The sequence below is a fragment of the Buceros rhinoceros genome, unplaced genomic scaffold (assembly GCF_000710305.1).
Source record: "Buceros rhinoceros silvestris isolate BGI_N320 unplaced genomic scaffold, ASM71030v1 scaffold12572, whole genome shotgun sequence".
Classification (NCBI taxonomy): domain Eukaryota; kingdom Metazoa; phylum Chordata; class Aves; order Bucerotiformes; family Bucerotidae; genus Buceros; species Buceros rhinoceros.
This window is the reverse complement of record NW_010400732.1, coordinates 13,029-39,791: the sequence shown is the minus strand read 5'-3', so window position 1 is coordinate 39,791 and position 26,763 is coordinate 13,029. Positions and strand designations below refer to the sequence as shown.

At 43.0% G+C, this 26,763-nt stretch overlaps 1 protein-coding gene across 1 annotated transcript; it reads right to left on the bottom strand.

Moving 5' to 3' along the window:
* Window positions 1-397: 397 nt before the first annotated feature.
* On the bottom strand, window positions 398-17,456 carry CCBE1 (collagen and calcium binding EGF domains 1; the record flags this gene model as incomplete). Its single annotated transcript, XM_010132009.1, has 6 exons — window positions 398-447; window positions 918-1,038; window positions 5,647-5,753; window positions 10,885-11,022; window positions 11,779-11,913; window positions 17,404-17,456. Coding segments are annotated over 6 exons (604 nt in total), but the record flags the coding sequence as incomplete, so codon positions are not given.
* Window positions 17,457-26,763: the final 9,307 nt, after the last annotated feature.

Below are 26,763 nucleotides of genomic sequence, written 5' to 3'. Positions count from 1 at the left end.
GGCGGCAAGCGCGACGGTTCGGAGACTGACCACAGTCAGTGAATCTCTAACCACACTGTCCTTGCACTTAGGATATACTGAGGACTCAGGATACGCGTCCTCCAGGAAAATGAGGTAAAGACTCAAAAAACAAAGCCAGACTGCAAAAGTGGGGATAATTGGTGAGGGGGGCGGTGGGGCAGTTCGGTATGGAGCCAATCAAACCTCGCAAGGAATATCTGCTAGTCCTCTGTAAGAATATTCCTGGAACCTAACACAATGCTGAAATTCCTTGGATTTATCACTAACCCAAAATTATCTGCAAAATTTTTAGCCTCTCTGGCTGCTGGTTGCAAGGTGTCCAGCTTAAATCAGGGCTTTAGGAATCCTCTGCTTTTCTCATTGTTTCAAGCTATACCTTAGCAAAGAAGGTGTGAGTGGAGTTGTACTTTCCAGATTCCTTTGAATCTGGAACACAACAAAAAACCCAACAAATAAATCCCTGCAAAAGCAGCTGGGGGAAAATAAAACAGTTGGCACAAACTCCTGCAAACAGAAAGCACATTTTCTGCTCTACTAATGACAGTGAGCTAAAGCAATAGATACTCTTGAAATTAAACGGGAATTGCGTTAAGACAGAGTTAAAATACAGGAAATGACAACTGAAGCAGGTGAGACATCCCAGGGAGAGAGAGAAATTTAACACATACAAGACAAACACAGCTTACACGCCAAGAAACACATGGAGACTAAGACATGATGGAAGATGTTAAGGCAGATGGCAGAGGCTAACCATAATGATCAGAAAGTTTTTCTTTTTAAATTTTGCACAAACACAAATACAACATTTAAAATACGAAACAATAAATTAAGAAGGAAGCTTACTCTTTTTTTCATAGCATTCTTGGACATTCACATCACTCTGGTCTGTATCTTACCTGGAGGACCTTGTTGGCCAGGCTGGCCTGGGGGGCCAGGGATATATGCATTAGATGCAAGCACTTTTTCACCAGTGATTTGCTTGCTAAGATCAGCAGCATTATTTGGAAGCAAAGCGACCTGCCAAAACCAAAAATCACTGTAAGCCCTTCGTTGTTCAGCTGAACATTTTTGATTAAGCTTTCATATGAACAAACAGTATACTTAAATGCTTCAGGAAATTATGTTTAATCATATCCTTCATTGAAATCATCAGGAAAAAATATTACTGTGTGAGGCTGTTCACTTTTCAAGTCACTGCAGAAACACTGCAAGCCAATCCAAATGGAGGGCAGGAGAAATTCAGGAGAGATACAGCAACAAGCTGTCAAAAAGTTAATTCTCATAACTGTGTGGATCTTCTCAGCAAACATCTTTTTCCTTACTTGAGATTTTCTCAATTCATGTACTGCTCTTTCTCAGGGCAACATTTGCTCAGGTATTTAAGTCCTCAGTTGCTGCACAAGCCACTAACTTCTAATACATTCAGTGACAGATCCAAATATGTTGTGGACCTGGACCTGTACCCATACTGTCTAATGCAAGAGATGTCTGGATCTGCTCTGCAGAGAGACACAAAGCTAAGTGAGAATAAAAGGAGTATAGTTTAAAATGTCATTATCCATTGCATGTTTAATTATCCATGAAACATTAATCTGCCCAGATTGAATATATTTATAATTAAACATATTTAGAATGTGTCTGCGAAGTTTAGTCTCTCCGGAGGCAGCTGAAGGGAGATGACAAGCCAAGAGGATGGTCTGCAGTGAGAAAAGATGTTTATTGGTGGTGAGTGGCTGCATGCAGAGTTGGGAATTTTGCTCTGCCAAACAGAACTGAAGAGCTATTTCAGCAACATCAGGGCAGATCTATCCCTGGGTCAGCTTTGTTCCTCCCTCAGTGAATTTGGCTCACTGCACAGTCCGATGCTGGTTTCTGCAACGTTTGCATGGGAGAGCTGCATTAAACAAAAAACATGAACATGATGCCTCCTGCTATCTGACAATGCTTTCAGCCAAATATTTGGAATTCTCTGCACTGGACTGTCCTGAAGAGTCCTACTTCTTTCTATAATTATTTGCTATACACCCTCCTGCTCTTAGTGCAAACCTAATGCTCGGAACATACAGGAAAAATAATATACACTGGGCAAATTTCTTTTGGCAAACAAGTTATTACTTAAGGAATACACTATGAGGGCAGAGCAGCCAGTGCTGCTTGCAGTTTGGGACTGGATGCACAGAACAGTTCTGAAGGAAACAAAGGTAAGAAAAAAGTTAGAAATGCTGAGACAGTTCCTGGTGGCATTTCTGAAACACCAGTTTGATTTTTCAGATTGGATTTCAACATATGATGACAGTAATACAAGGAAGGATTCATCAGCCCTTCGTGACTCAGTTTTTGGAGAGCATTGCTTTTCCAAAGACAAGTTGACTGCACTAAATGCAAATCAAGGGACGTGATGTCAGTCTTACAAGAATTTGATAGATTTGCTCCATCCCCACAGAAATCAGTGGCTGGATGAGGTCAGCACTTCACAGAAGCCTCACAGGGTGTTTCTTACGTGCTTACTCCTATAATCTGCTCATACAGAAAATGGGGATCCGGCACACCTACTCTTCTGGGGTGAGCTGTCATCTTTTGTTTTCCAAAGAAAAACATTTGCTTTGTTTATCAATGAGCCTGCAGCTTTCTCAACCAACATCCCAGCCATCGCAGCACAGACCAAAGCATGGGATTGCTGAAAATAAAGAGATACTCCACTCTACAGCACCTCACTCCTGGGGCTGGAGAGGAAAATTTAGTAGCTGGGGGCTCTCGCAGACACATTGGCCAGGGACCAGCACAAGGAAGTCCACACACTGGCTCTGGTCAGCATGCTGCAAAGTTTTGTTTCCTGGAGATAGGTCTACCCTGTCTAGAGCAGGGTCCTGGCTGGATACGAATGGAAGGTTGAAAGGACCATCGTGCTGTAAAACTTCCACTATGTGACACGAATTAGCCAAGGACTCTGCAGTGCCAACACTGCCACACTAAAACTGAGTGGTAGAGTTAAATCTTGTGACTACGTGGGAGCATTTTATTTTTCAGGCAGTTTTTATGAGAGTATTTGCAGTATCATCAATGAATGCTTCTCCTCAGGGGTGACCACAGCTGAGTGACTGATTAATTGATGTCCTCTTTAGAGCTCATACTCAAATTTCTGACCTGATCCTATTTTGGGGATCTATTGTTATCCCAGCTGATAAATAGATGTCACTTAGTATATAGTCCTTGCCATGAACACTCTTCAGGTTATATTGCAAATGGACATGCTGGAGTAAAAATATATATTTAGTGGCAAAGATTCATCATGAAGAGGATTTGGAGTAGTGTTATTTTCTGTTGCTTAAATATTGACTTGTTCCTGTCAGCAAGGCTGTTGTAACAACTCTAGTAAGTTTAAAAAAAAAAAAACAACTCACATAGCTGCTGTGAAAGCATCTACATATACTTCCCCACTGAGTCTGGTGGACTTGAGGCATACACTAGGAGTGTATATGAGGCATACACTAGGAGTGTGTATGCCTCAAGTCAAATGGTTGTTACCTACACTGGGGCTAAACCATGTGTTTTGGATGTTGACTCACATTCTCTAAGGTATTGGCTATACTCAACGACCCAATTTCTATTTTACATTTTAACTGAACCAGGATCCTGGTCCAGGGTGACCTTGATTTCTCCATACACAGTTCCAAATGTTAACATCCCTTGGAAAACAATTATTTTTTTTCCATATGTGTGCAAATATTAGCAAGGGTAAATTTTATATAAAGACAGTACTAGAAACAAGACTCCCATATGCTGTGTTGCATGATGCATCTGGAGTTTTGGGTAGTTTCTAGGAGATCTGTGGTTTAGATGACTCCAACAGCAAAGTCAAGATTGAAGACTCATTCCCATACACTGTCTCTCTGGCAGACAGAAGTGAATTCTTCTGTGCAAAACACAATAGCTTCAACTACAGATACTGAGAGACATCCTCCCCAGAAGAACTTGGCCATGGGGAGTGGCTGGTGAAACAGGAGGGTTTGTGTCTTCCTGGGCAGAGAAGCAGCATAAGACCTGATCTCCCCTCAGCATGGACCAAAGCTCTTCTCTCTATGGAGTAAAAAACACTGAGGCTATCGAGGACCATCTCTTCCAGCTCTGCCTGTATGAGGCACAGCCCAGGGGGCTCCCTCTGAGGATGCTATATAGATCAAGCCCTACTAGGAAGATACTTGGGGAAAATTTAAGCTATGAACCATAACAGGACTTGGCTGTGAGGCAAGAGTGAGTTGGTGAGGCTAGAGTTAGTTTGGCCACAGCTACTGTAAAAGTGCCCACAGTAACATGTGTCAATGGTCTTATTTTTCCAGCAGTGAGTTTTGAACAAAGGTACCTAACAGTAGAAGTTGGACACAGAAAACTTTACATTAATTCAGGCCATTGTTTTCCATCAATTCTTGCAGAAAACAACTTGGGCCAACAGCGTGACCCCTGATCCCTCTCTGGACGTCAGTGCAAGCCTGCTCAGCATCATGGACTGCAGTGTGACAAATGGACACTCAGAAGCACGGATCCTTCTTTAACCTGTCTGCTATCATTTGTTTGAAAAACAGATTTGCCATCACACATGGCAATTCATGACGCATGAATTTCTGTCATTTCCATGTTTGTCTTCATGTTGTTTCAGAAGGAAAACATGGCATTTTCAGATTTTTGAGACTGAGTGTCTCCAACATCGGTGTATTTAATGTCTGTGAAGAAGGCTTCTTTCTTTCCTAATATAAATTACATTTAATGAATAAAATGTATTAATTTAATGAATTAAATGTAATGAATTAAATGTAATGAACTAAATGTAACAATTGAAAACACCAAACTGTGTTTTGACACAATGGAATTAAATGAGCTTCCTGGGTGAAATAATTACATCCTGGTAACATGAATCTCTGAGAATATTCCTGCAAGGACATTTCAATCTGAGAGAACCTGAATGTTAGAGGAGGTGTCACCATTACACCTGCAGCCCTGCCCTTGGCTCTCCAAACTCTAGGCTGAGTCTCTGGGCTATTTCAATCCTACTCAAGAGCAATTTATAGGAAGTTTTTAAGTGCATTATTGCAGGAATGATACAGATGAAAACAAAAAAAGTAGAAGCTGAGGGTTTTTCTTTTTTTAAAAAATGAAAGCTAGTGATGTTTTCATTTAGCTACACGGCTCCTATTTGGCAAGAATCCTGTATCAGCACCCTATTAATGCAAAAATCATGTTCTCTCATGTTCCTGCAACTGCAGAATGTCTTGCACCTGCTTATACTGAAGGTGGATCAAGTCCAAAATCCTGTGCACTCAGAATGAATGAAAAGCTGAGACCAGTGCAGACTGCCAAGAAGCCTGGGCACAGTCTGGGATGGGTATTTGCCAGACTCTGCTACCACAAGCTTGGAAACACGGCTCCATGAGCTTGGTTAGCAATCTGCTTACAAGCGATTCAGAAGCATAAGGAAGAGATGACGTTCCTGCGTAATGTTAAAATACACTCGCATTATCTGCATGGACACAAGAGCCACATGGCTGTGACAGCCCAAAACACTTAAATTTAAACTCAGTTGTCATAAAACATGCAGGTCTGGTAATGCCGTGGATGATCAGTTGTTCATACCTTTTGCTTCAGTTGTAAAACTGTCTGCTTTATTTGATGAAGTTCCTTACAAGAGGCACAGCATGTTCCTGGTTTTGCCACATTTTCAGATTTCTCAGGAAGCCCAGCTGAAAGAAAGCAGTTTCCAATACAAATATAAGGATCCAAATGAAAGTAATAGATTGCATCTTGAAGGTTATTACATTTCCCTGCACTGTGAAAAGGAGCCCAGCTGAAAGAAAGCAGTTTCCAATACAAATATAAGGATCCAAATGAAAGTAATAGATTGCATCTTGAAGGTTATTACATTTCCCTGCACTGTGAAAAGGAGAGAGAGAGAACCCTGCCATTATTAATGCTTTGACTGAGAATTGCTATGTAAGGCTGAGAAACTTTGCAGGGACAGCTCTGAGCTCATCTTTAAAGCAGCTGTTTCCAGTTAACAGTCCCCAAAGAACTAATTTTTTTAATACGTGCAAAAGTTTACACCCCTTCTTTTATCTTTGTGTTTAGGGTAGGCCAACCCTATAGATCTAAACTGATTTACAGTCCCCTGCAGGGCAAATTTTCATATGCTATGAATTATAGTAAAATCCCTTGCAATATGGCCATTTAATTTACTTTGCACAAACTGCTCTTTATCATTGCTGGTTATTCCTCCATGCAATGGAATCAGCCTGAGCAGAGAGGGTGACTGAGATTAATGGCAGGGATTTAAATCCACACGAGAGGAAGGGTCACACCTGTTGGTACTACACATGAATGTGATCCTTCCAAGAATCCGTTAAATGATTCAAACTGTAAGAAGTATCGGAAATGCTATTTCTGTCCTTTTTTCCACACGAGAGGAAGGGGCACACCTGTTGGTACTACACATGAATGTGATCCTTCCAAGAATCCGTTAAATGATTCAAACTGTAAGAAGTATCGGAAATGCTATTTCTGTCCTTTTTCCAGTCCCATACCCAGTGAAGCACTTTTGCATCACAAACAAACGAGGATTATTTTAACAAATGTCCACTTAAATAGAAATGTGGTTTCCAGAACACAGGATGACGCAGGATTTGAACACTGGCAAATTCTGGGTGAGCCTTTTTCCTTCCACGTATAGCTGTTGAGAAGCATCACGTGTGTTGAGCTCTGCATATGATGTGGCCTTGTGCCTGGATGTTACATGGAAGGTTTACTGGGCACCTTTGAACACTGACCTTTCAAAGCATGAAAAAACTCTGCAGATGCTCCTGGTTAAAGACAGCGAATCTTCAATATCTTCAAAAAGGATCAACTACAATGTGCTTAGCTGTTGTGCTATACTTCTCACTTGGACACACACTCCAATGTCCTTCATCTTTGCAGAAACGTGTATTGATTTGGAAAACATCTGCCTAATTTTTAAATAAAAGTAAAAGTTTCTAATACTAAAGATATTATGTAGTACTTGACTTTAAATGTTTGCAGTGTCCAGTAAGGATTATTCCACCCCGTTAGATGATCATGATGCACAAATTTAGTTCAAAACTGATTTTCAGTACATTTAGTCTGTTGGATGTAATTCCACATCAGGTATGCTTGCTTTTAGAAGACGAAGATTCATTTCTCTTATCACCTAATAACGAAGGAGAGGGCTGTGAGGGCAAGACGCTGCGATGACCAGCAGTATTAAGACTGGTATTAGCACTGAAGTGATCAGAAGATTAGGAGGCAAAGGCTTGGGGTTTTCCCCACTCATCCACTGCCAGCTCCCACAGCTGCAGTCCAATGGCATTACAATAATACACGATTTATGTAACATTTTTATGGCAGTAAACACACTGCTGTTTGAGCTTCCCAGCCCTTCCCAAAAGTGCATGGCTTTCTGTACAGTGTTCAGAAGGCTCAAAGATTTAAGGCCAAAAGGTACTCCTTGGGATTCTTCTGATGAACTCCACAAAGTGTATAATAGAATGTCACCAAATCACAGCTATGCTGGCTCCAAGACTATTTGGCCACAACACCTCTGGCCGCAGTCTGCCTTCCAGAGGAACTCCAGCCTTTGTGAAAAGATGCCTGAATACAGAGCATCTGCTGGTTTCCTTCCTCACTGCCATATTTGACGTGTCCACTTCTGAGCCTGTGAGATATACAGATAAATATATGTGTGATATACAGATATAGAGCCATTAGAAAAAATGCCTTTTTTTTTTTCAAACTCCAATAAATTTTGGGTTTTCTACTAATCTTAGCTATCTTACCAAATGAGTTCCTTCATATCGTATTAAGAAATGTTACTGAAAGAAACATACAGTCATAGGGAGAAGCTGCCAGAGGCTCTGCTCTTTGAAACCTGATGCAATCCCACTAGAATCAGTGGAATTACGTGCAGATTAAGAAGCGGTGAATTTGGCCTCGTGTTTCATTATAAAAACCAGTTTATCTTCCTGAAGGATGTGGCACACAAGGCTGATAAGTCTAGATAAAACAGGGCTGTAACAATCCATGGAGATGAATGTGGGGGGCTGTCAGCTAATGTTTGGGAAATATCATACCAGTGAGATTTCTGCAAAACCAGTTGGATTGACTTGTCAGAGGAAGAAGGCCAACAGCATCATATAAGCAAGTGTGAGCTGCATCCCAGGAGAGAGGCAGAATCCCCTTAACTCATACCAGACAGAGGTGATGATTTGCCTGGGGAAGGAGTCATCCATTAAACATTCGCTCTACCCCATCCGATCCTGTATCAGGACCAAACTACAAGTAAAGCCAGAATAAAGCACGGATAAAGCCAGAAGCCACCTAGGGCAGGCCAAAGGGGGAAGAAACAATTAGACGGAGCCACCCACATGTGGTGCAGAAACAGAGGTTACCTTCCAGGGTCAGTTTGGCTAGCATTAAGCAAGGCACTTAGAGAGCCTGTTCCCATTGCACAGACCTGTGCCAGGAGACTGAAATTATTTCAGAGAAGGCTTAAACCAGCTCTATTTTATGAAGGATTTCCAAAGCACAAAGTCTAGCTCACACATGACATTGCTGTCCTGACGGGGGTCCTTTCATCTCGGCGAGACACCGGTGAGCCCCGTGATACCTATCGATAAGAGATCTGCAAGGGGCCACGATGTGTTTTCTTTGCATGTGCTCAAACAGTCTGTCTTGCTGATGCTGGAAGAGAAGGAGATGCTGACGGAGGAGAGCTCTGTGGGGAGCTGTGCTGTGGGCGGTCTTTGCAGGGAGACTATTGAGTTGATCATCTGTGTTGTATTATCTGGGCTCAGCCTGCTGAGACGGTTTCATTTGCCTACTTCTACATGGGTAGTGGTATTGTCTCCATCAAATGCAACATGTCTGTAGTTGAGCGAAAAAATGCTCTCTATTCTTGTGCCTACTAACAAACCCAAAGCTGTCAGTTAAGCCCACTTACAGAGCCAAAAAAGTGGCTGGATTGCAGCCTTCAGGCTTGGCACGATGAAAACATGACGAGTATCTCCTGGGAAACACGCAACGTGGTTAAAGCTGGAGAGGGACACGTGTGTTGTCATGTCTCTCACACTAAATTTTACAATAAAATTTAAGTATTCCAGCTACCATGAAAAGCAAATAATCTGTTCATATGAGGATGTCATTTCGGCGCGGATGCAGGGCTGGGGCTGACCACGGGGTGGTGTGTTGCTACAGCCCGTTCCTCACGGCTGCCGAAAATCTAGATTTTCTTTGGGATGAGTGACGATGCAAGCTCTGTGAAACAGTGATGGCCAACTCCTCTTTCGTTTGCCCCAGAGGTCTGGCAATTAATTAGTAACTAACTTGGAGTACAGTGGGGTAACAGAGCAGAAAGTGTTCCCTCTGCTTCGCACAGCTCATTGGGGAAATTTCTTGAGAGATGGTGGGTATTTCATTCCAGATTAACTACTGGAACTGAAATTTTTATGTGCCGTGTGCATTCAGTGTAAAATCAGTGGTTTTTGAATATTAGAATTATTTCCACAGCCTTCTGTATTTCGAATACTTAGTTATCCTGAATGCTTTGGACGTTTCTCTGCCAGTAAAAGTTAACTAAAAAAACTATTTGCAAGTGGATTATGTAGATTATATCTCTTTCCTTTATGACACTTACAAGGAGAAAAAACATTTGAAAACTACAAGGAACAATTAAACTTAATGGAGTGGCTCCGGTTACACATTTTCAGAGGAAAATCAAAATTATAAATTGCTCTGGCTGTCCAGTGGGATTTGGAGCACCCAATGATACATGTGTTCAAGAATTAATTGATGAACCTAAGGTAAGTCACCATTCATCAAAAGAGTTAGTTTTCTTCCAGCGCACAGGTTATACTCTTCTTTCTTTCTTTTAAATTGTTGTATCATTATTTAATCTGCAGTACTCTAAATGCTGTAATTTAACAACTGGGATGAGTTCAAAAACTTGGAAATCATTCATTCACAGCACACACATATACTTTGAAACAAACAGTGAAAAGCAAGAACAAGCCCTCACTTCTACCCCTTTCCCATCACATATTATTTTCATTAAGAAAAAAAAAAAAGAAAAAAATCTGACCGCAAAATCTATCACAAGACACACAAACTAATTGCAGGTCAGCAGAATTCAGTGTTACTCAACATAATGTAGCAATTGATTTAAGCAATAACTGAAAAGAGTGTGGAATTCCCAGGCACACCTTTTCCAACCCTCTGAGCACCCAGAGGCACTAACCACCATCCCAGGGCCATTTGCTAATCTCAGATGCAGGAGTGTAAATACAAATTAAAGTTTACTGAAATTAATTTAATTAAAAGATGAAATGAGTGAAGGCTTTTAAGTGTCAGCATCCAGCAAATGTTTTTCCTTTGTCTCCCGAGCTCTGGACTGCAAATAGGTATAATCCAGGTTTGTATGGGAGCAGTTGTGGCTTTTAGCAGATGGATCTAGTAGAAATGGTCTAAGGGAAGCTGTGACAGAAAATTTCACTGTTCAGCCACTCCGCCTCTCCACAGGACGATGCTTTTCACATCCTTCAACATACTCGTGCTCTTTCTTTGTAGATGTGGCTACTGATTTACTGCTGTGGGTGAGCATAAACAGGGGAGGAGGACAGCATGCGGCAGGCCTGCTCTGCAGGCGCTCGAGTGCCCGGTAAACAACTCTGGCCCTTCAGGAGTGTCAGCTACAACCCAGCTTCGGACCTTCAGCTCCAAGTGTTGCATAGAGAGCAGTTCCTCTTTATGGAAGATCAAGCTTTTAGCCAGCCCTTTGGCCCAGGACTTTTAAACCCTGCTAGCATATACCTTTATCTCCTTTGGTGCACGTCTTGCCATCCTCCTCCCGGGTATAGCCTTCGTGACACTCGCACCTGTAGCTGCCAATGGTGTTCACACAGATCTGAGAGCAGACTGTCCCATTGCTCATGGCACACTCGTCGATATCTGGAGAGAAGCAAGAGTTCAAAATTTCCCGAAGCCATAGGTTTCAGACCTCAGATATAATAAAAGCCTTCCTTTAAAGGTATCAGGAGATTTTGTGGTTAAATAAATGGGTAACTGCACCATTGCTGGTGCTTTGGGCTGGGGCTCTGTGAGAACTGCGCTATTACTATTACCACACCTTGCATTTTATCAGTGAACATCACTTGAACATTTCTTTGTAATGGAAAGCTCACAAGCAAAGCTCAATCCTGCAAACTTTGGCTCCTTGGCACAGCAAACCATGCAGGGCAGGGCAGGACTAGCCACACAGGGACCACATGTAAATGATCACTCCTGAATTAGATACTGGCCACCTGGATTAAACCCTGATGATTTATTGTCATAATTAGCCTTGGTTGTAATGCTTCGAGGCTTTCTGTTAGAACCATGTCCCTCATCTTGGGCCAAAACCTCAACTATGGCTCAAAACCTGCAGGAGGAATTAATAAAGGGAAAATTACATCAGCTGAACACTTCAAAGTATTTGGGTGCCTATGTCTTGTTTTAGGTACTACCCTCTAATAGTTTCTCTCATAATTTCAGGGGCATTTAGATCTCTTAGTTCTGGGAACCAATCTTTAACAGTTAAAAACCACATTTCTTCTGTAATAGCAATGAGAATAAGAAAGGCTTCAGATATAAACTGACTCCTAAAAGACCTGAGGGAGCAGGATACCTCATCAGCCAGAGATGAGCTCAACATGCACTTCCACCTACCCAGGCAGTAGGGCTTCTCTCTGTTCCTGTGCCTCTCCCGATCATAGCGGTACCCAGGGTAGCAAGTGCATAAGACTCGCCCAAAGTTATCTGTGCACTGCTGTTCGCAGGGAGCTTCGGCACAGACATCATAGTCTAGAGAGAGAAAAACAAGGTTAGAAAAATACCAGTGGCAGTAGTTGGATGATACTTAGACAGCAAACATTTCACCTCTCTGCTAATTAATGAAGTTGAGTTACGTTGTTTTTAAGGACTTAAGGAACCTAGAAATAAAACATTCATGAGACATAAGCAAAGAATTATAGTAAAATTGTAATTGCTACTCACAGCTTTGCCGTAGTTAGACTATGTCTTATATCTGGATTTTAAACAAGGGTCACTTTCCTCGTTTGCAGGATTTAAGATTTCATATTAAATTATCTAAAAGTTTTCTACTGTTTTCTTCCACAAATTTTTAAGTGTTGATAGCAACATTTCCTAAGCAGAATTCTGTGAAACACTGTGAGGCTAACTGCCAAATGCAGGCAGAAGGTATATCATAATGAAAAGTTAATTGAAATAGCACAGTAATTGTTCAAAGCCAGATATAATCCTTCTAGCAAAGAACACATTGTCAAAAAACCATCATCACGCTTAATTAGCAATGTGCAGATTATGGTATGGCAAGTTGCTGGCCAGGCTTGTCGGTGAAATCGCAGAAGACTGAGGTCCCCATTGGAAACATAAGGGAGAGTGAATCTGATTTCATTGCTCTGCGGCAGCGGAGCTAAAGCCCAGGGAAAGGACAGTAGAGCAAAACGGGGCCTGACCCATATCCCTGCCCTGCCAGGGGCTGGATTTGGCTCCTGGTGACAGGCTGGTGGCAGGGGTGGGAGGAGATGGGCAGCCCCTGGCTGTGGGGCGAGGGCTTTGCAGCACCATCGGGAACAATTGCCAGGAGAAGACAGGACCTGAAGCAGCATCTGGTCTCAAAAGCAGCTCAGGCAAACCCTGCCGAAGGTCAGGTTTTATGCCAAAGTGTCAGTTTCTGTGATCATTTCAGAGGAACATCATCTTGCACACAGCATCCACATGGCTGTCACTGTGACCCTCCAGTGACAGGGTACTGGAGCGGCCACAGCAGAAATATTCTGTCCCTGCTCCAGACCAGATACATCTAAACCAAACCTAAGTGTTCGACCGAGTTCACAGAAATGCACTGTGTTTCCGTATATATGGTATAAAATAATGAAAAGCCAACTCATTATTGACTCCCACTGACGACTAGCAGACATCTCCGGGTACGTTAATTTTTCCAAACAATTGGAATAAACCAGTAGATGGTAAAGCAAGTGAAACCACATTTTTTGTATGAAGTATAGAGAGCACGTGTGCAGCACTGGCAGTAAAAGTGACAGTGTGCCAAGGTACAGAAAAACACCAAATGAGACTTAACAAGCTGCTGCATGTCTCACCAGAGCCCGTTAGACCAAACAATACTATCGCCATGGTGCCAAACATTTCCTCCCTCGTGCTTGTCACCTTCTGAAGACCAGGCATCCTTTCTTTCTTTCTTAATTCCCAACTGTGTTGGTTTTAACTCTTGAAGTCTGCCTGTAGTTCTGCAGCAGTGAATGGCAATGCCAGGACACCAGTGTTGAACAGTGCAGCTTTGCACAAGTGTGGAAGAAAAACATGACCCTTGCTTTCAAACACAGTCAGCTTAGGGGCTAGTTGGGGCTTTTTAGGTGATGCTAGAACTGTAAACTCCTGTTACATTTGGCACTACTAAATAGTCCCAATACAAAGCATTAGTGGTGGTTTTCCTGGGCATGGTTGCAGCAATTTCCATTTTCCACTGCAATAAAATCAGATGGAGAACAGGGTAGCATGCCTAGCACTGAGGCAAACATGCCTGCTCCTTAGCCAGTGTGCCCATGCAAATGCTGGATTTGGCCTGTGACATGTTCAGCCTATTCTGAGCGGAGGCAAAATGAATTCTGTCCTCCCTGTACTTCCATGAATGGATGTGCCCTAATAAAATAATAAAAAAAAAACCAGTGCTGGAAGGGACCATCTCCCACCACAAGCAGGATTAGCTATGCATAAACCTTTCCTAAAAGACATTCATCTAATCTGCACCTAGAAATTCCTGAGGAATAGAGATATCCCACCATGCAGTCTATTCTCAAAATTAAATATCCTTGTAGATAAAAAATTTTTTACTCATATCTAATCCAAATTTCCCTCACAGCCATTAAAGCCCATTATTTTTGTCCTCTTCCCGCCTTGCAGCAAGTTTTCACATACCTAAAAGCTGTTATCACATCTCCCCTCAGCCTCTTTTTTTCTAGACTAAACAACGGCAGTTCTTTTTAATCATCTCTCTTTTGCTATATTTCACGTAACCAGTCTTTAAATATGGTTTTCACATCCACCAATTTCCCTGCTGGTCCTTCACCCATTGTCAACCCAAATCACACAATAGCTGTGGGCAAGTCCCATGACACAGAGCTGAGCATCCCCAGGCCTTTGGTCCCAGGAACAGTACTCACGACTGGGATGAAACTGGGCAAAAGCTGCTGTACTATCTCTGCATGCTCTGCAGAACCAAGGATGTATACACCATTCCACATTCAAGCCCCTTATCTACCAGCCCAGCCTAAGAAATGTAGTTTGAGGATGAATCAAAGCCACACACTGAGGATCGGGCTGTTCCAGACTCCAGGAAAACAGAAAAAACCCAAATCAAAATAACACGTCTCTGCGTATGTTTCAATGAACTCAGGAATGACAATGCAGCATGGAAAGTTGTACCAAGAAAATTTCTGAAATAGCGTTAGTGAGAAAAGAGCAGGTCTGATTAGTGTTTGCTTGTCATAGAGTATTTTGCTCTGAATTAATCCAGAGCCAAGAACCTCAAGTAACAAAGCAATGGTAGGGAGGATACTCTCCAAAAGAAGCTGTTTCAGACTACATCTGTCCCTGCTTTACTCACAGTGATACCATAAGACAAGACCTGGTTCGAGCTGAGAGTCTCCAAAACAAAGATGGAGATCAGTCAGGAGAAAAGGGTGAGGAGCTCTTTTTTGACCTGCTTTTCTGGTGAGGTGGTGCAGGAAGAGATGCTACAGGGGGAATCAGACACACAAAGCAAACTCCCCTTGATGTTTCCTCATGATCATTGCTCTCTGCTCCTGCAGCTGAAATCCAGAGCAAGAAAGTGAGTCCAAAGCAAATGAAATGCAGGACCTGGGGGCATGGGCTCATACTAGATTGTTGATTTATGTTGCTTTCCAAGGGTAGGTGAGAAATAACAGGACAGAAAACAAAGATGTACATGAACAAAGACACAACCCTTTGGGAAAGAATCTCTTGAAATAACAGCTGGTCAAGAAGGAGATCTGTGTCTTCCTGAGGCAGCCATAAGAGGGTGGCCAAGGGAGGGTCTATCCCTATCCCATACTCTTCCCTGCAGCCACTGCAAAATCACAGAGCAGAGTGGCCTGGAACTGCTTCTCATGGCTCTAACTTGCCAGTACTGGATTAAAAGGTGCAGCTGTGCTCTAATAAACTCACATCTGCATTGTATTTATATGCCTGTGTCGAGGCATGCATTTCATACAGCTACTCTGTCAAGATTATGCCAAAACAATGTGTGAAGAGCCAAGTGATGTCTTGTAACAGAGTAAGTGAAACGAGTGCTTAACTGAATCATCTTTCTCATCCCTACACCAACAGCCCATGATCGTCTCAGATTTTATAGCAATCGCTGTGGCCTCTGAAGTTCAAGGCAAAATATAGATTGACCTGAAAAAGGGGCAATGGAGATGCTAATGGAGAGAAGCCAGCAGAGAAATTAAATTAGTAGCAGAACCTCTCAGGTTACTGAGATGCAGCTAATAGACAGGATTAAGTGAAGTCAGTGGGTACATAATGAAAGCTGCTTTCATAATCACCTGAAACCTCAAGAGATGAAAATTAGAAGCCTAAAATGATATATTGCCATGGTTCTCATTTTTTATTTTGCTCCTCTTACTTCTCCTGCTGTATCCATTATCTTTAGTGATTAAACAGTGCATAAAATTGTTACAATTCACAGGAAAGCCAGACTGTAGAGTCCTGGCTTCTTTCCATCCCTAAAGGATTCAGGACTTCTGCCTCCCACACACACAACTGCCTTGTACAACACAGCATAACCACCTCCTCCGAGTGTCCATCTCAAACAACACACTGTCATCTCATACAACACACACTGAGACAAAACTCAATGGAAAACCATGGGATGAGGAACTCCTTGTGAACATTGATTCACCTAAACCGTAACCACTCCCTGGGACTTGGCCTGGCATCATGAACCATTTGTTTGAAGGCAACAACAAATGCATGATTCCTGTTTTAAGAAGATGTGGCATTTTTTCTTTTCTTCCCCCCTTTTTTCTCCTTTCCTTTTCTTTTCTTTTTTTTTTTTTTTTCCAATCAGTGTTCTAGTGTTTCCAGTCAGCAGCAAAGAAGATACAAGTTAAAAGAAAAAGCATCAGGCTTGGAGTTTGGGTTGCAATCCCTGTTGGCTTAAACAGACTTTTTGAGCTGTAAGTCAAAAACCAGCTGACTCTCTAGTATGTTAATTTGTCATTTGCTTTCTTTGCAAAACATCACCATCCCAAACTGGGAAAACTGTCAGGTCAACTCGAGGCTTTCCATATGTCATCAAATAGAAGGATGTGTTACCATAAACCAATTTTTTAACCTGCTTTTTGGACCAAACAAGGTTTCTTGGCTTGTCACCTCTGGCTATGTGCTTCTGTCTGACTGTTCCATGGGTCCTGTAACTTCAAAGCCAATTTCACACAAATTGGCCAAAGTGGTGGAAGTGATTGAAAATGTCACATCTACTCATCATGCGAAGCCATCGGATCAGTAGACCCAACAGAGGCCTCCACCAAGGTTAAGGCAGGCAGAGCTCAGCCTTTCCCTAAATGAGAGCTCATTACAGCAGCCTCTGAGCATTGGGAGTCCCAGTACTGGCTTTGCAAAGTGCACAGGCAGCTCCTCTCTGCCAGGAGGGGACCGTTCCCTTTTTCACTCCATGAACTACTCTGAGTAATTCTCTATTTGCCTCTGGTGACAAGGAAGCTGTGCCCAACACTAGGAGAGGCGGAAGAGAGAGATGCTGTTTGGTGATGCTCTCCCCTCACTCATGTCTTTGGGAAATAGGTGACCAAAGGCAGGACTAACTCACCTAGTCTCCCACTTCCCATGCACTTACAAGCCAAATCAGCTGTGCCAGATCCAAGGAGTACATGGAGAAAGCCATCAGCCAGGAAAGGTGTGCTCCTGAGTGCACAGAGCACTCCTGCGTACCTAGCCAAGATAGAATGCGTCCCTCTGCAGCAGGACATAATACAAAATCTGTGCAGCCATGTGTACTTCGGAGAGGATCAAGGCTTGGCTTGCTAATGAAACTATTTGGAAGATGCTGATCTTTTTGATTTCCCAACAATTTCTTGGAAACTGTTACCTCACTGACACATAAGATAGGCCGAGCCTTTTATATCAGGATACTCTTCCAAACCTACAGTGTGGGGAACAGGGGAAAGACAAATGCACAGGGACACGAGGAGTAAGAACAGTGAAATCACATACCTTCTGGGATGCACTGTCCAAGAACAAACTTATAACCCTTACAGCATTTTTTCCTGAAAAACAATAAAATAAATAAATAAATAAGTAAAAATAGTCTCTAAATGTTGGTGCTGCCTTTAAAAACAGTTGTGGGTAGATCATGGATAAGATGAACCTCCATAAGGGGATTGTGAGCTTTGCAGTTGGAGGTATCTCATCATTAAAGAACACAGCAGGGAAACCCACCACTCAATCCATGAGGCATTTTAAATGACAGGATGGCCAGCTGCCTCAGGAGCCTGGGCTGGGTACCCCAATGCTGACCCACTCACATCCCAAGTAGTGTCTGAAAATCCTTCTTGCTTGTGCTGAAAGGATGCAGCGCAATACACAGCTCAGGTCATAATTTTCATGATACTGTGAAGGGTGTTTTCCAACACGTGTCATTACAATGTAAACTTGCGGAAAGGGGTAACTCTCAGCGTGGAGTTCACATAAGAAAAATGTTATGAGTCATTTCTCATCCTTTAATAAACCTGGAAGGTGATACATGAAATATATTGGGGATTTCAACTGGAGCAAGGGATTATCTGATACAGGCAGTGGGACAAAACTGCACTGAACGGTAAATAAGATTAGATACTTTTTATGTGTCTATGATATGAACAAAGACTTTGTTCAGTGCTGAGAAATTAACGTTTCTTACACACTGGCCTGTCATGACTTTTAAGCATTCAGCTATACCTGCTTGTTTCCTTTCTAGGCAGCAAACCACATCAAGTCACCAGGACTCCCTGCAGTGCTGAGGAACCTTTACAAATGGCTGAGCCCCTTATCACCCTGAGAGCAGGGATCTGGTGACCTAATCATTCTCTGGAGGGACCTGGTGACCTTCAAAGGGTCTCATGTTGGTGGCTGCCAGGATTGCCACAAGAGAAGCAAGCTGCTGCTCAGTGCGATATTTTATCAATTCTACATGAGTCTGAGGGGAAAAAAAAACCCTGTATTTTAAAAATCCACAGTTTTTCATGCCTTGTGGACATGTTGAAATATCTGCAAAACTGGGAAATTATCCATTTGGACTTATCCTTTAATTCAATAACTGATGCAGCATAGTGCTAAAGCCATGGCAGTCAATGACACAACACTCCCCTAGACAACACGCAGCCATCACAAATCATCATTATGTTGAATTTAAATCAGCTATCAGTTGCAACTGACCACTTAAAACAAACAATGCATTACTCCAAACTACGTAAAAACAAACTTTGGCTACATATTTTACCCTCTTCCAAAGATTAGCTGGAATATAAATTATGCTTAATGAAGGTTGAAGAGGAAGCATTGCTTTGTTATGCAAACAGTGGTCCCTCATTAGCCTTTTCTCCAAACACTGCTGTGAAGTTTTATCTGCAAGACAAACAAATGCAGGAGGAATGAGTTCAAAGGTGCAGCAGAGAGGCTGTTCATATGCTGCAAGTCATACTGACAGCTTTCCAAGTGCACATTCATATCCTCCTGTCTGTAGAAGAAGGGAAGCTGATAAAAGCTTGCTTGTAGCTGCACTTCAGAGGAAGATACAGCCCAGCTTGAGAGAGGGCTTGGAGATGGGAAGGAGAAGGAGGGCATTCCCTATGAGATGCTGACCTGTGCGGCTGGGCCAGAACTAACCATAAAGAAGGAGCAGCAGTTTTCAACATTTCCACCCTTCTCATGGGGAATTCCCACTTGATTTTCAGCCTTAGGGCCCTTAGGACTCCCACCCTTGCAGTGGCTTGTGGCAGCTGACGCAAACCTCAGCTGGCACAGTCTGTTCCCGGGTAAGGGCTCAGCTGCTGGGAACCTTGCAGGAGCTGCTTCTGTCCTCTCAGCTTGGCTGGCAATGGCGTTTGGCTGGACTTACTGGCTTCCTTGTGGCTAAACTGTGGTTTTATCTGCCTTCCTGGATTGTCCTGATAGCCAAACCACTTGCTCTGATCAAACCACTCTCCCACAGCCACATGACAACCCACCATACGACCAGTTACAGCCATTAAATACTGCCCTGGCACCCTGAAGCAAGCGCAGGTTTGTAGAGCCTCGCCAGGGGTTCCTCCGGTTAAAGCAACTGGAAAATCATGGTGCCCCAGCAGATATCCCAGCCCCTGCTGAAATACATCTCTTCAATGGCTTCTTGAGGCAAAGGGTTCCAAGGAAAATGAGATGGTTTTGACAAACCATTTCCTTCCTTTTTGGTCTCCCTTTCAATTTTTTGTTGAATTTTCCCAGGGTTTACAGATAAAGAGGTTTGGACGTATTTTTTCTAAATACCTGAAGAGTTTCCCACATCATCATCATCATGGCTTGGCTTCACGAACGCAGATCCGGGAAGGGCTTTTCCCACGCTCACTGCAAGTGATGAGTGCACCAGCGCGGTGGATTTTTTAGGTGAGGCGCAGCGTGCGTGGAACTGGCTTCACCCTTTACACCTGAGGTTCATCTGCCAGGACCTAGTGAGCCTGGACGGTGACAGCAAAGTCCTCGGGTCGTAGGTTTGGTTAGAGTATCCTTCTCTTAGATGGATGCCTTGCAAGGCTAAATGAGCTTCCCACATCCCAAAAGTTTTAAATCACACCTAAAGAAGTGGTTTAAAGGAGGTATGCCCTGCTTTCAGGTTCACAGTCCAGAAACCAGTTGCCCATGATAACTGGTTCCCAATTCAAGATCTCTGCCTTAGCACAGCCTGAACTCAACAGCAAGCTTCAGCCATCAGCATGATTTTGCCAGGGAAACCGCTTCTTTAGGGTTAGTGCACAGGAAATACAACACAACAATGCCAATTTCTCTCAACATTACATTGCCACCCTGGGACATCTGCAAGCTTTAGCTTTTTACATTCTTAAAGAGAAATCTGTCAGAGTGATGGACACATGAGTTGATCATTAGCAAAGGCATTTTAATAGCAATATTCATTTTCAGACATTCAGCTCCAGGTTGACATGTCTAATCAACGTTGCACAGCAGCAATCTCGTTATATATAATGAAAGGTAAGAGGGGGTCCCTGCTGATAATTTAGTTACTGAATAACTTTCAGTGGGGTGGTTGCTACGCAGCTGTACATGTGAGCATGCATCAAACACAAACTAATACACGGCTGCACAAGAAATTCAACCACTAAAATCTGGATCTATGGAGAAATTAAGTTGATTTGCTAACTTTAAATCTGGTTTCCAAAGAAGAAACTTCTGGCAGACTTATCGTTACAGCTTTTAATGGGATGCTTTAGCTATTGAAAATACAGCAACTTCTAATTCTTATGCAATCTTCACTCAGGAACACGCATAAGCCCAAATTCACAATGATTTTGATCACTGCACTATCTAGCTTTTGTTCTGCCTGTAAGAAAATCCATAGCAATAGGGACTCTCTCAAAGCAAAGTCACCATACTTTTCTGACCGGTAGCTGCATGAGAAGCAGAGAGATTTTGAGCTACTCCCCTTAGCTCTGGAGGTTGAGGTGCTCCTGGATCATTGAATATCAGAAGTGGGATTTAGGGTGTGGTACCAATAAACACACCCATGACTAGGCAAGCAGTGGATCTACCTTTGTGCAGACTTCTGTAGCCCATCACCTTTCAGACTGAGAGAGGAGCTGAGCTTTTCAAGACCACCCCCATGTCCCACTACCTGCAGGTCCCCCCCATTCCTGACACACAGTGGTGCACCAGCACAGCACCCCCCACCCCATCTTGCAAAGCAGTATCTGCTTGATAGCATCTCTCCAGACAGGCAGGACAAAAGGCAAGAGGCAAGGAATGTGGCTTAATTAAGCCACCACTTTATTAAGTTAGCTTATCTGGCAGCTATCAGCAGTAACTCATCCAGTGCGGACTATGGTTTTTTCCCATAATTGTTTCCACCTGGTGCAGAGCTGCCATCGCCGCCAGCCTGCCTCCTGCTCTGCACCAGGACACCACGGCCGGCGGTGGTGCCAGAGAGACTGGGGTATGCTGAACAGAGAAAATACTTCTGTGTGATAGGGAAGGGAGGGATTCAGGTTTCTGAAATGCTTTGGAAATGTAAACAATACCAGGACAAACATTTAAAATGGTACATAACCTGTATTGCTCTGCAGTAACATGGCAGTGAATTGGGCTGTGACAACAGCTGGCTCAGAGCTGCTTGATGCATTATTGAGATTTTGGGTAACTTCAGCAAAGAGACAACTTTAAAACTCTGTCACAACAATTGTGTTGAAAAAGATACATGATGGCCATTTAGTGATTTTAAAAAAGAAGGCAAAGGGGAAAGGTCCATACTGGGACCAGTGCTGTTTAATAATTTCATCACTGACACTGACAGTGGGATTGAGTGCATCCGCAGCAAGTTTGCAGATGACACCCACGCCGTTGAAATGCCTGAGGGACAAGATGCCATCCAGAGCACCTGGATAAGCTGGACAAGTGGGCCTGTGTGATCCTCATGAGGTACAACAATGCCAGGTGCAAGGTCCTGCACCTGGGTTGGAACAATCCCTAGTATCAAACCAGGCTGAGGTATGATGGGATTGGGAGCAGCCCTGCAGGGAAGGACTTGGGGGTACTGGTGGATGAAAAGCTGGGCATGAGCTGACAATGTCAGTTCACAGCCCAGAAAGCCAACTGCATCCTGGGCTGCATCAAATGATGTGAGGCCAGCAGGTCAAGGGACATGATTCGTCCCCTCTACCCTACTCTGGCGAGACCTCACCTGGAGTGCTGTGTCCAGTTCTGGAGTTCTGAGCTCAAGGAAGACATGAACCTGTTAGAGCGGGTCCGAGGAGGCCACAACAATGATCACCCAACTGCATCCTGGGCTGCATCAAATGATGTGAGGCCAGCAGGTCAAGGGACATGATTCGTCCCCTCTACCCTACTCTGGCGAGACCTCACCTGGAGTGCTGTGTCCAGTTCTGGAGTTCTGAGCTCAAGGAAGACATGAACCTGTTAGAGCGGGTCCGAGGAGGCCACAACAATGATCACAGGGCTGGAGCACCTCTGCTCTGAGGACAGGCTGAGAGAGTAGTGGTTGTTCAGCCTGGAGAAGAGAAGGCTGCAAGGAGACCTTATAGCAGCCTTTTTGTACTTAAAGGGGGCCAGTTAGAAAGATGGGCAAGTCTTTCTGGCAAGGCCTGTTGTGACAGGACAGGGGGTGATGGTTTTAAACTAAAAGAGAGGAGATTTAGATGAGATTAAAGGCAGAAATTTTTTACACTCAGGGTGGTGAAGCAGTGGAACAGGTTGCTCGGAGAGGTGGTAGATGCCCCATCCCTGGAAACAATCAAGGTCAGGACCTTGGGGCTCTGAGCAATCTGATCTAGTGGAAGATGTCCTGCTCACTACAGGGCAGTTAGACTAGATGCCTTCTGAAGATCCCTTCCAACCTAAAGCATTCTATGATCCATGATTCTATGATTCTATGAAATGCGAAGGGAAGGGAAAAAATTTTCTGGTTTCAGATGAATATAATATGTTAAGCAAATCCTTGCTAAGGATGTCAAAAGTAGAAATGGAAGACTACACTCTAGGAAATATTTGACTCCTAGGAGCAAAGCAGGCACAGAAATCCCTACTCTGAGTCAGAAACTGAGTTCTTAGGATAGAGCATTATCGTTACTTTATTGCTACAACACCGGCACTCAGACAGGCTCCTCCACCCAGATGGAAGTAATTGAAGCAGATGCACTTCACCTCCCATTCCTTGGGGCTAGGAGTACATGCATGGACAGTTTCTATAGTTCAGCTGATGCCTGAGGTTGCTTCACTTGAAGATGCAGCAGCTCCATAGGTGGCTAAGCAGGTCAAATCCCTCCTCTCTGACATGCCATTTCTGACCCACGAATGTTAGAAGAGTCACAGTTTAGGGGGCATAAGAGCTGCTTAACATTTTATGTAGGTTTAGATATATCAGCACTGTTCTCCCAGGTAGATGCTGCTAGAAGGTAATGATAATACATCTGAACAATGTATTTAATCAAAAGAACAACTTCCTATTTGGAATAGATAGAAAAAATTTTAACAAGATTTCTTCAGACAGTGTCATAACGTGAACTCAGAAGAACTTGTGCTGTGTCTTGAAGATCTGAGTCAGCAAAGGCCATGGCACGGCTCTGTTTAATTGCACAAAGAGGTCTTTGTTAGACTGGCTTCTTATTGTGCCTGCCCAGTGTTTCTTTTTGATCACCCTGACTTTGAGAATTACACAGCGCAGCAAAAATACAAATACAAAATACAGCAATTAACTCGCAAAAAATAGACAGCTATAAAAACAAGGCAACAAGGTAGATTGAAAAAACCCAACAACCTCCCCCTTTGTTTTTCTCATATTCTTTATAAAATCCAAGTGAGGACCAGGTCTGTCTGCCAAAGCATGCACAGACAAAGCCCATCTGCAGGGCAAGTACGTTAAGGAAGCAACTCAGTAGCTGTGCACAGTTCCACCGTAATTCACATGGAGAGAAGATTTATGGCAACATGGTGTAAAACTGAAGCAATGCACTTTAGTTTTGTTTGCCTTTCCGTGGGATACATACCGAAATCTTGAGTAAGAGAGGATGGCCTCCCTGCAGACACTTGCTCAGCATACACTTTGTCATGATTTTCAGACTTAGTCCTTTTTCACAATTTTCTAAAGAGATAATTTATGTTCACATTGGGTATAACACAAGGTCCAAGGCCAGCCTGAGCCCTTCCAGTCACCATCCTAGCTGAGAGTGAATAACACAAGTACGGTGATGTTTTCCACTGCCTAGGAAATGCTGCATGTATATGTCCACTTCTTTCTCTCAGCTGACTCAGTAAAGCAGGATTTGCCTCAACAACTAAAGAGACAACCCTTCACCAGCAAAGCTGGAACTCAGACCTCTGGCAGGAAACCACTGCAGCCTATTACTTGATTTTTCTGAAAGTCAGATTTTCAGTGATTAAGGCATTGCCTGAGTCTAAGTCACATTTGTCATAACCTATTGAAGTCAAATAAATTTACCCCCCTATAACAGTTTGCTTTTTCTTAGACAAAAACCAAACAAACAACAACAAAAAAACCCCCGTCAAAAAACCCCCACCCGGCTATGAGCTCTTCTGCTCAGCTCTGGCTTTTAAGACTGATAGCAGAAATTAAATGCTGTTCCAGTTATTGCTAATGGGGAGGTTTTGTTAAGATTCACAGTTCCTGGCCTCCTCTTCTGTGAACACAAGCCAGAGTCCAGATCCTCCCCTGGCAAAAGCCACATCCCTCTGTTGATTCTGGGGAAACGGTGCCAGTGCTTACCCAGGGAGCCTGTATCCAACGCTCTTGAAAGCTCTCAGACACGCTCCTTGGCTGCTCCTTACTCTAATGTATTTTAACTGACTCCTCCTCTCCTCAAAGTGCTGTTTCATGTCATCATTTTATGGTCAAAGCGAGTTTTATGGCACTGGAGTATAAACTGTGGTTCCTTCTCAGAAGGGACCTTCCAAACTGATACAGTTTGCAGTCTCTGCAAAGCCCAGTATTTGTGAACGCATGAAGCTCGTTCCTCTATAAAAGAGCAAAAAAAGACTTTGAGGGTTGCAAAAAACCCTTCACCCTAGTGCGTATCGGTGGAGCTTGGAGTTATGATAGGTACTGACCTGCACGAAACTGGAGAACACGCAGAAAGTGAGACTTCACAGGTCTGGGGAATTGAGCCACCAGAAATGTCTGTCATTTTTGTAGCAGTCCCTAAGCCTCTGTTCTTCACAGACACCACGCAGGACATCCTGAAATGATGGTGTTTGTGGTTTTGTTTAAGTAAATGAGATGCAGTTAGATGTTCAGTGGAGGTGTTCAAACAAAATCTGGGCAGGCAGACCACTTCCCCAACACATATCCCTGTGGCAGCTGATCAGATGTCCCAGGACACCCTTGCTTTTGGACTATTTTAGGACTTTTGGGATGCAGAGAAAGGGGTGGTATGAAAACAATGCAGGCAGCCCCACAAGAAAAGAAGGGCTTACGAGCTTCTGCTCACCACAGGGAGAAGTGACAACTACAACTGAGCTTTTTGGGTCTCTTCTGAGCAGAATATAAACTTCTAGAAATGTTTCCTGTGATCCTTCTGATGTGTAATGGAAGAAAAAGGTCATATTGGGATTTCTGTGTGAACCACATAGTTCATATACACTAAAGCTTCACATTTTTGGGGATGCCATAACACTGTGCTACAGGGCCAGAACTAACGTCGGTCCCTCGACCAACCAGGGCCTTGGCTCTGCAAACACATCAACTAACTGCAGACTAATCAGGACCTTTTTCTGCAGCACAGACCAACTGGTGGCACTGGTAACCATCAGAGCTTGCATCTCACTTAGCATACTGATGATCAAAAATGACTAAGAAAAAAATCTGCCTGTGAATATTCTCTAAGCAAAGAAGGAAACTCTCCTAAGGACAATGTTGTGCAGCTTCAAAAAGCCCCCGGCTGCCACTGGAAAAGCAATTTGTTGGATATTTTACACACATGCAAACATCCTCAAAATCACATATGTGATTCCTTCAGTGCTGGACTGTTACTTTCTTCCCTTCTTTCTGCAATTTTTATTTCTTTTTTTTTTCCTCTTCTCAATGCACAGAAATGCTCATGTGGTATATCACTAGACAGCATGTCAAAAATAGCAGAATGATTAAATAAAAGATTTTTGACTGTTCTCATCTGCTTAGACTCAGCTTTATATACATGCTGTCAGCTTTGTCTTGCTCTCTTCTGTTAAAAATTTCTTTTATTTTCTGGCATTGTACCAAGAAAATGATTTTGTTTAGTTTCACAGGTGAGGTCGGTATGGATTTTGCAGAATCAAATTAATGTTTGACAAGAGCGAAATTTAAGGGGAAGAAAAAAACTGATTTTGTACAAATATAGCACTGTTTGCCTTTACTACATAGCCTAAAGAACTGGGAAAGTATAATGCATCCTCATAAATATATTGTCATTTCTAAGAACAAGTAGACTTCTAAATCTCAATTAAAATGATCCAAGATTAAGTCTGTGTTTTAAAACAACTCACTGCTTTGAGATTTGAAGTACGAAAACTGAGCAAAAAAATCTTTTTTTTCCACCACCTCCGACTTCCAATTAGAGGACTGCAAGCCAAATTTCCTTCCAAGTCTGTAAATAGTATGTCTTGCTGACGGCACACATTCAATTATTTATCTAACCCAAGGTGAGCCAGAGTCCAGGACTAATCACAGCACATCTGTCCTGTCTCTTGGATTTTTTTTAAACTTCCATGACTCTTTGTTTTGTAGCTCCAATTTCCTACCAAATATCCATGCGAGATAGCGAGTAATAAATTCCATTTCAATACTGAAGGCAGAGCCAGAGCAGTGCTGCAAGGAGCTTGCTC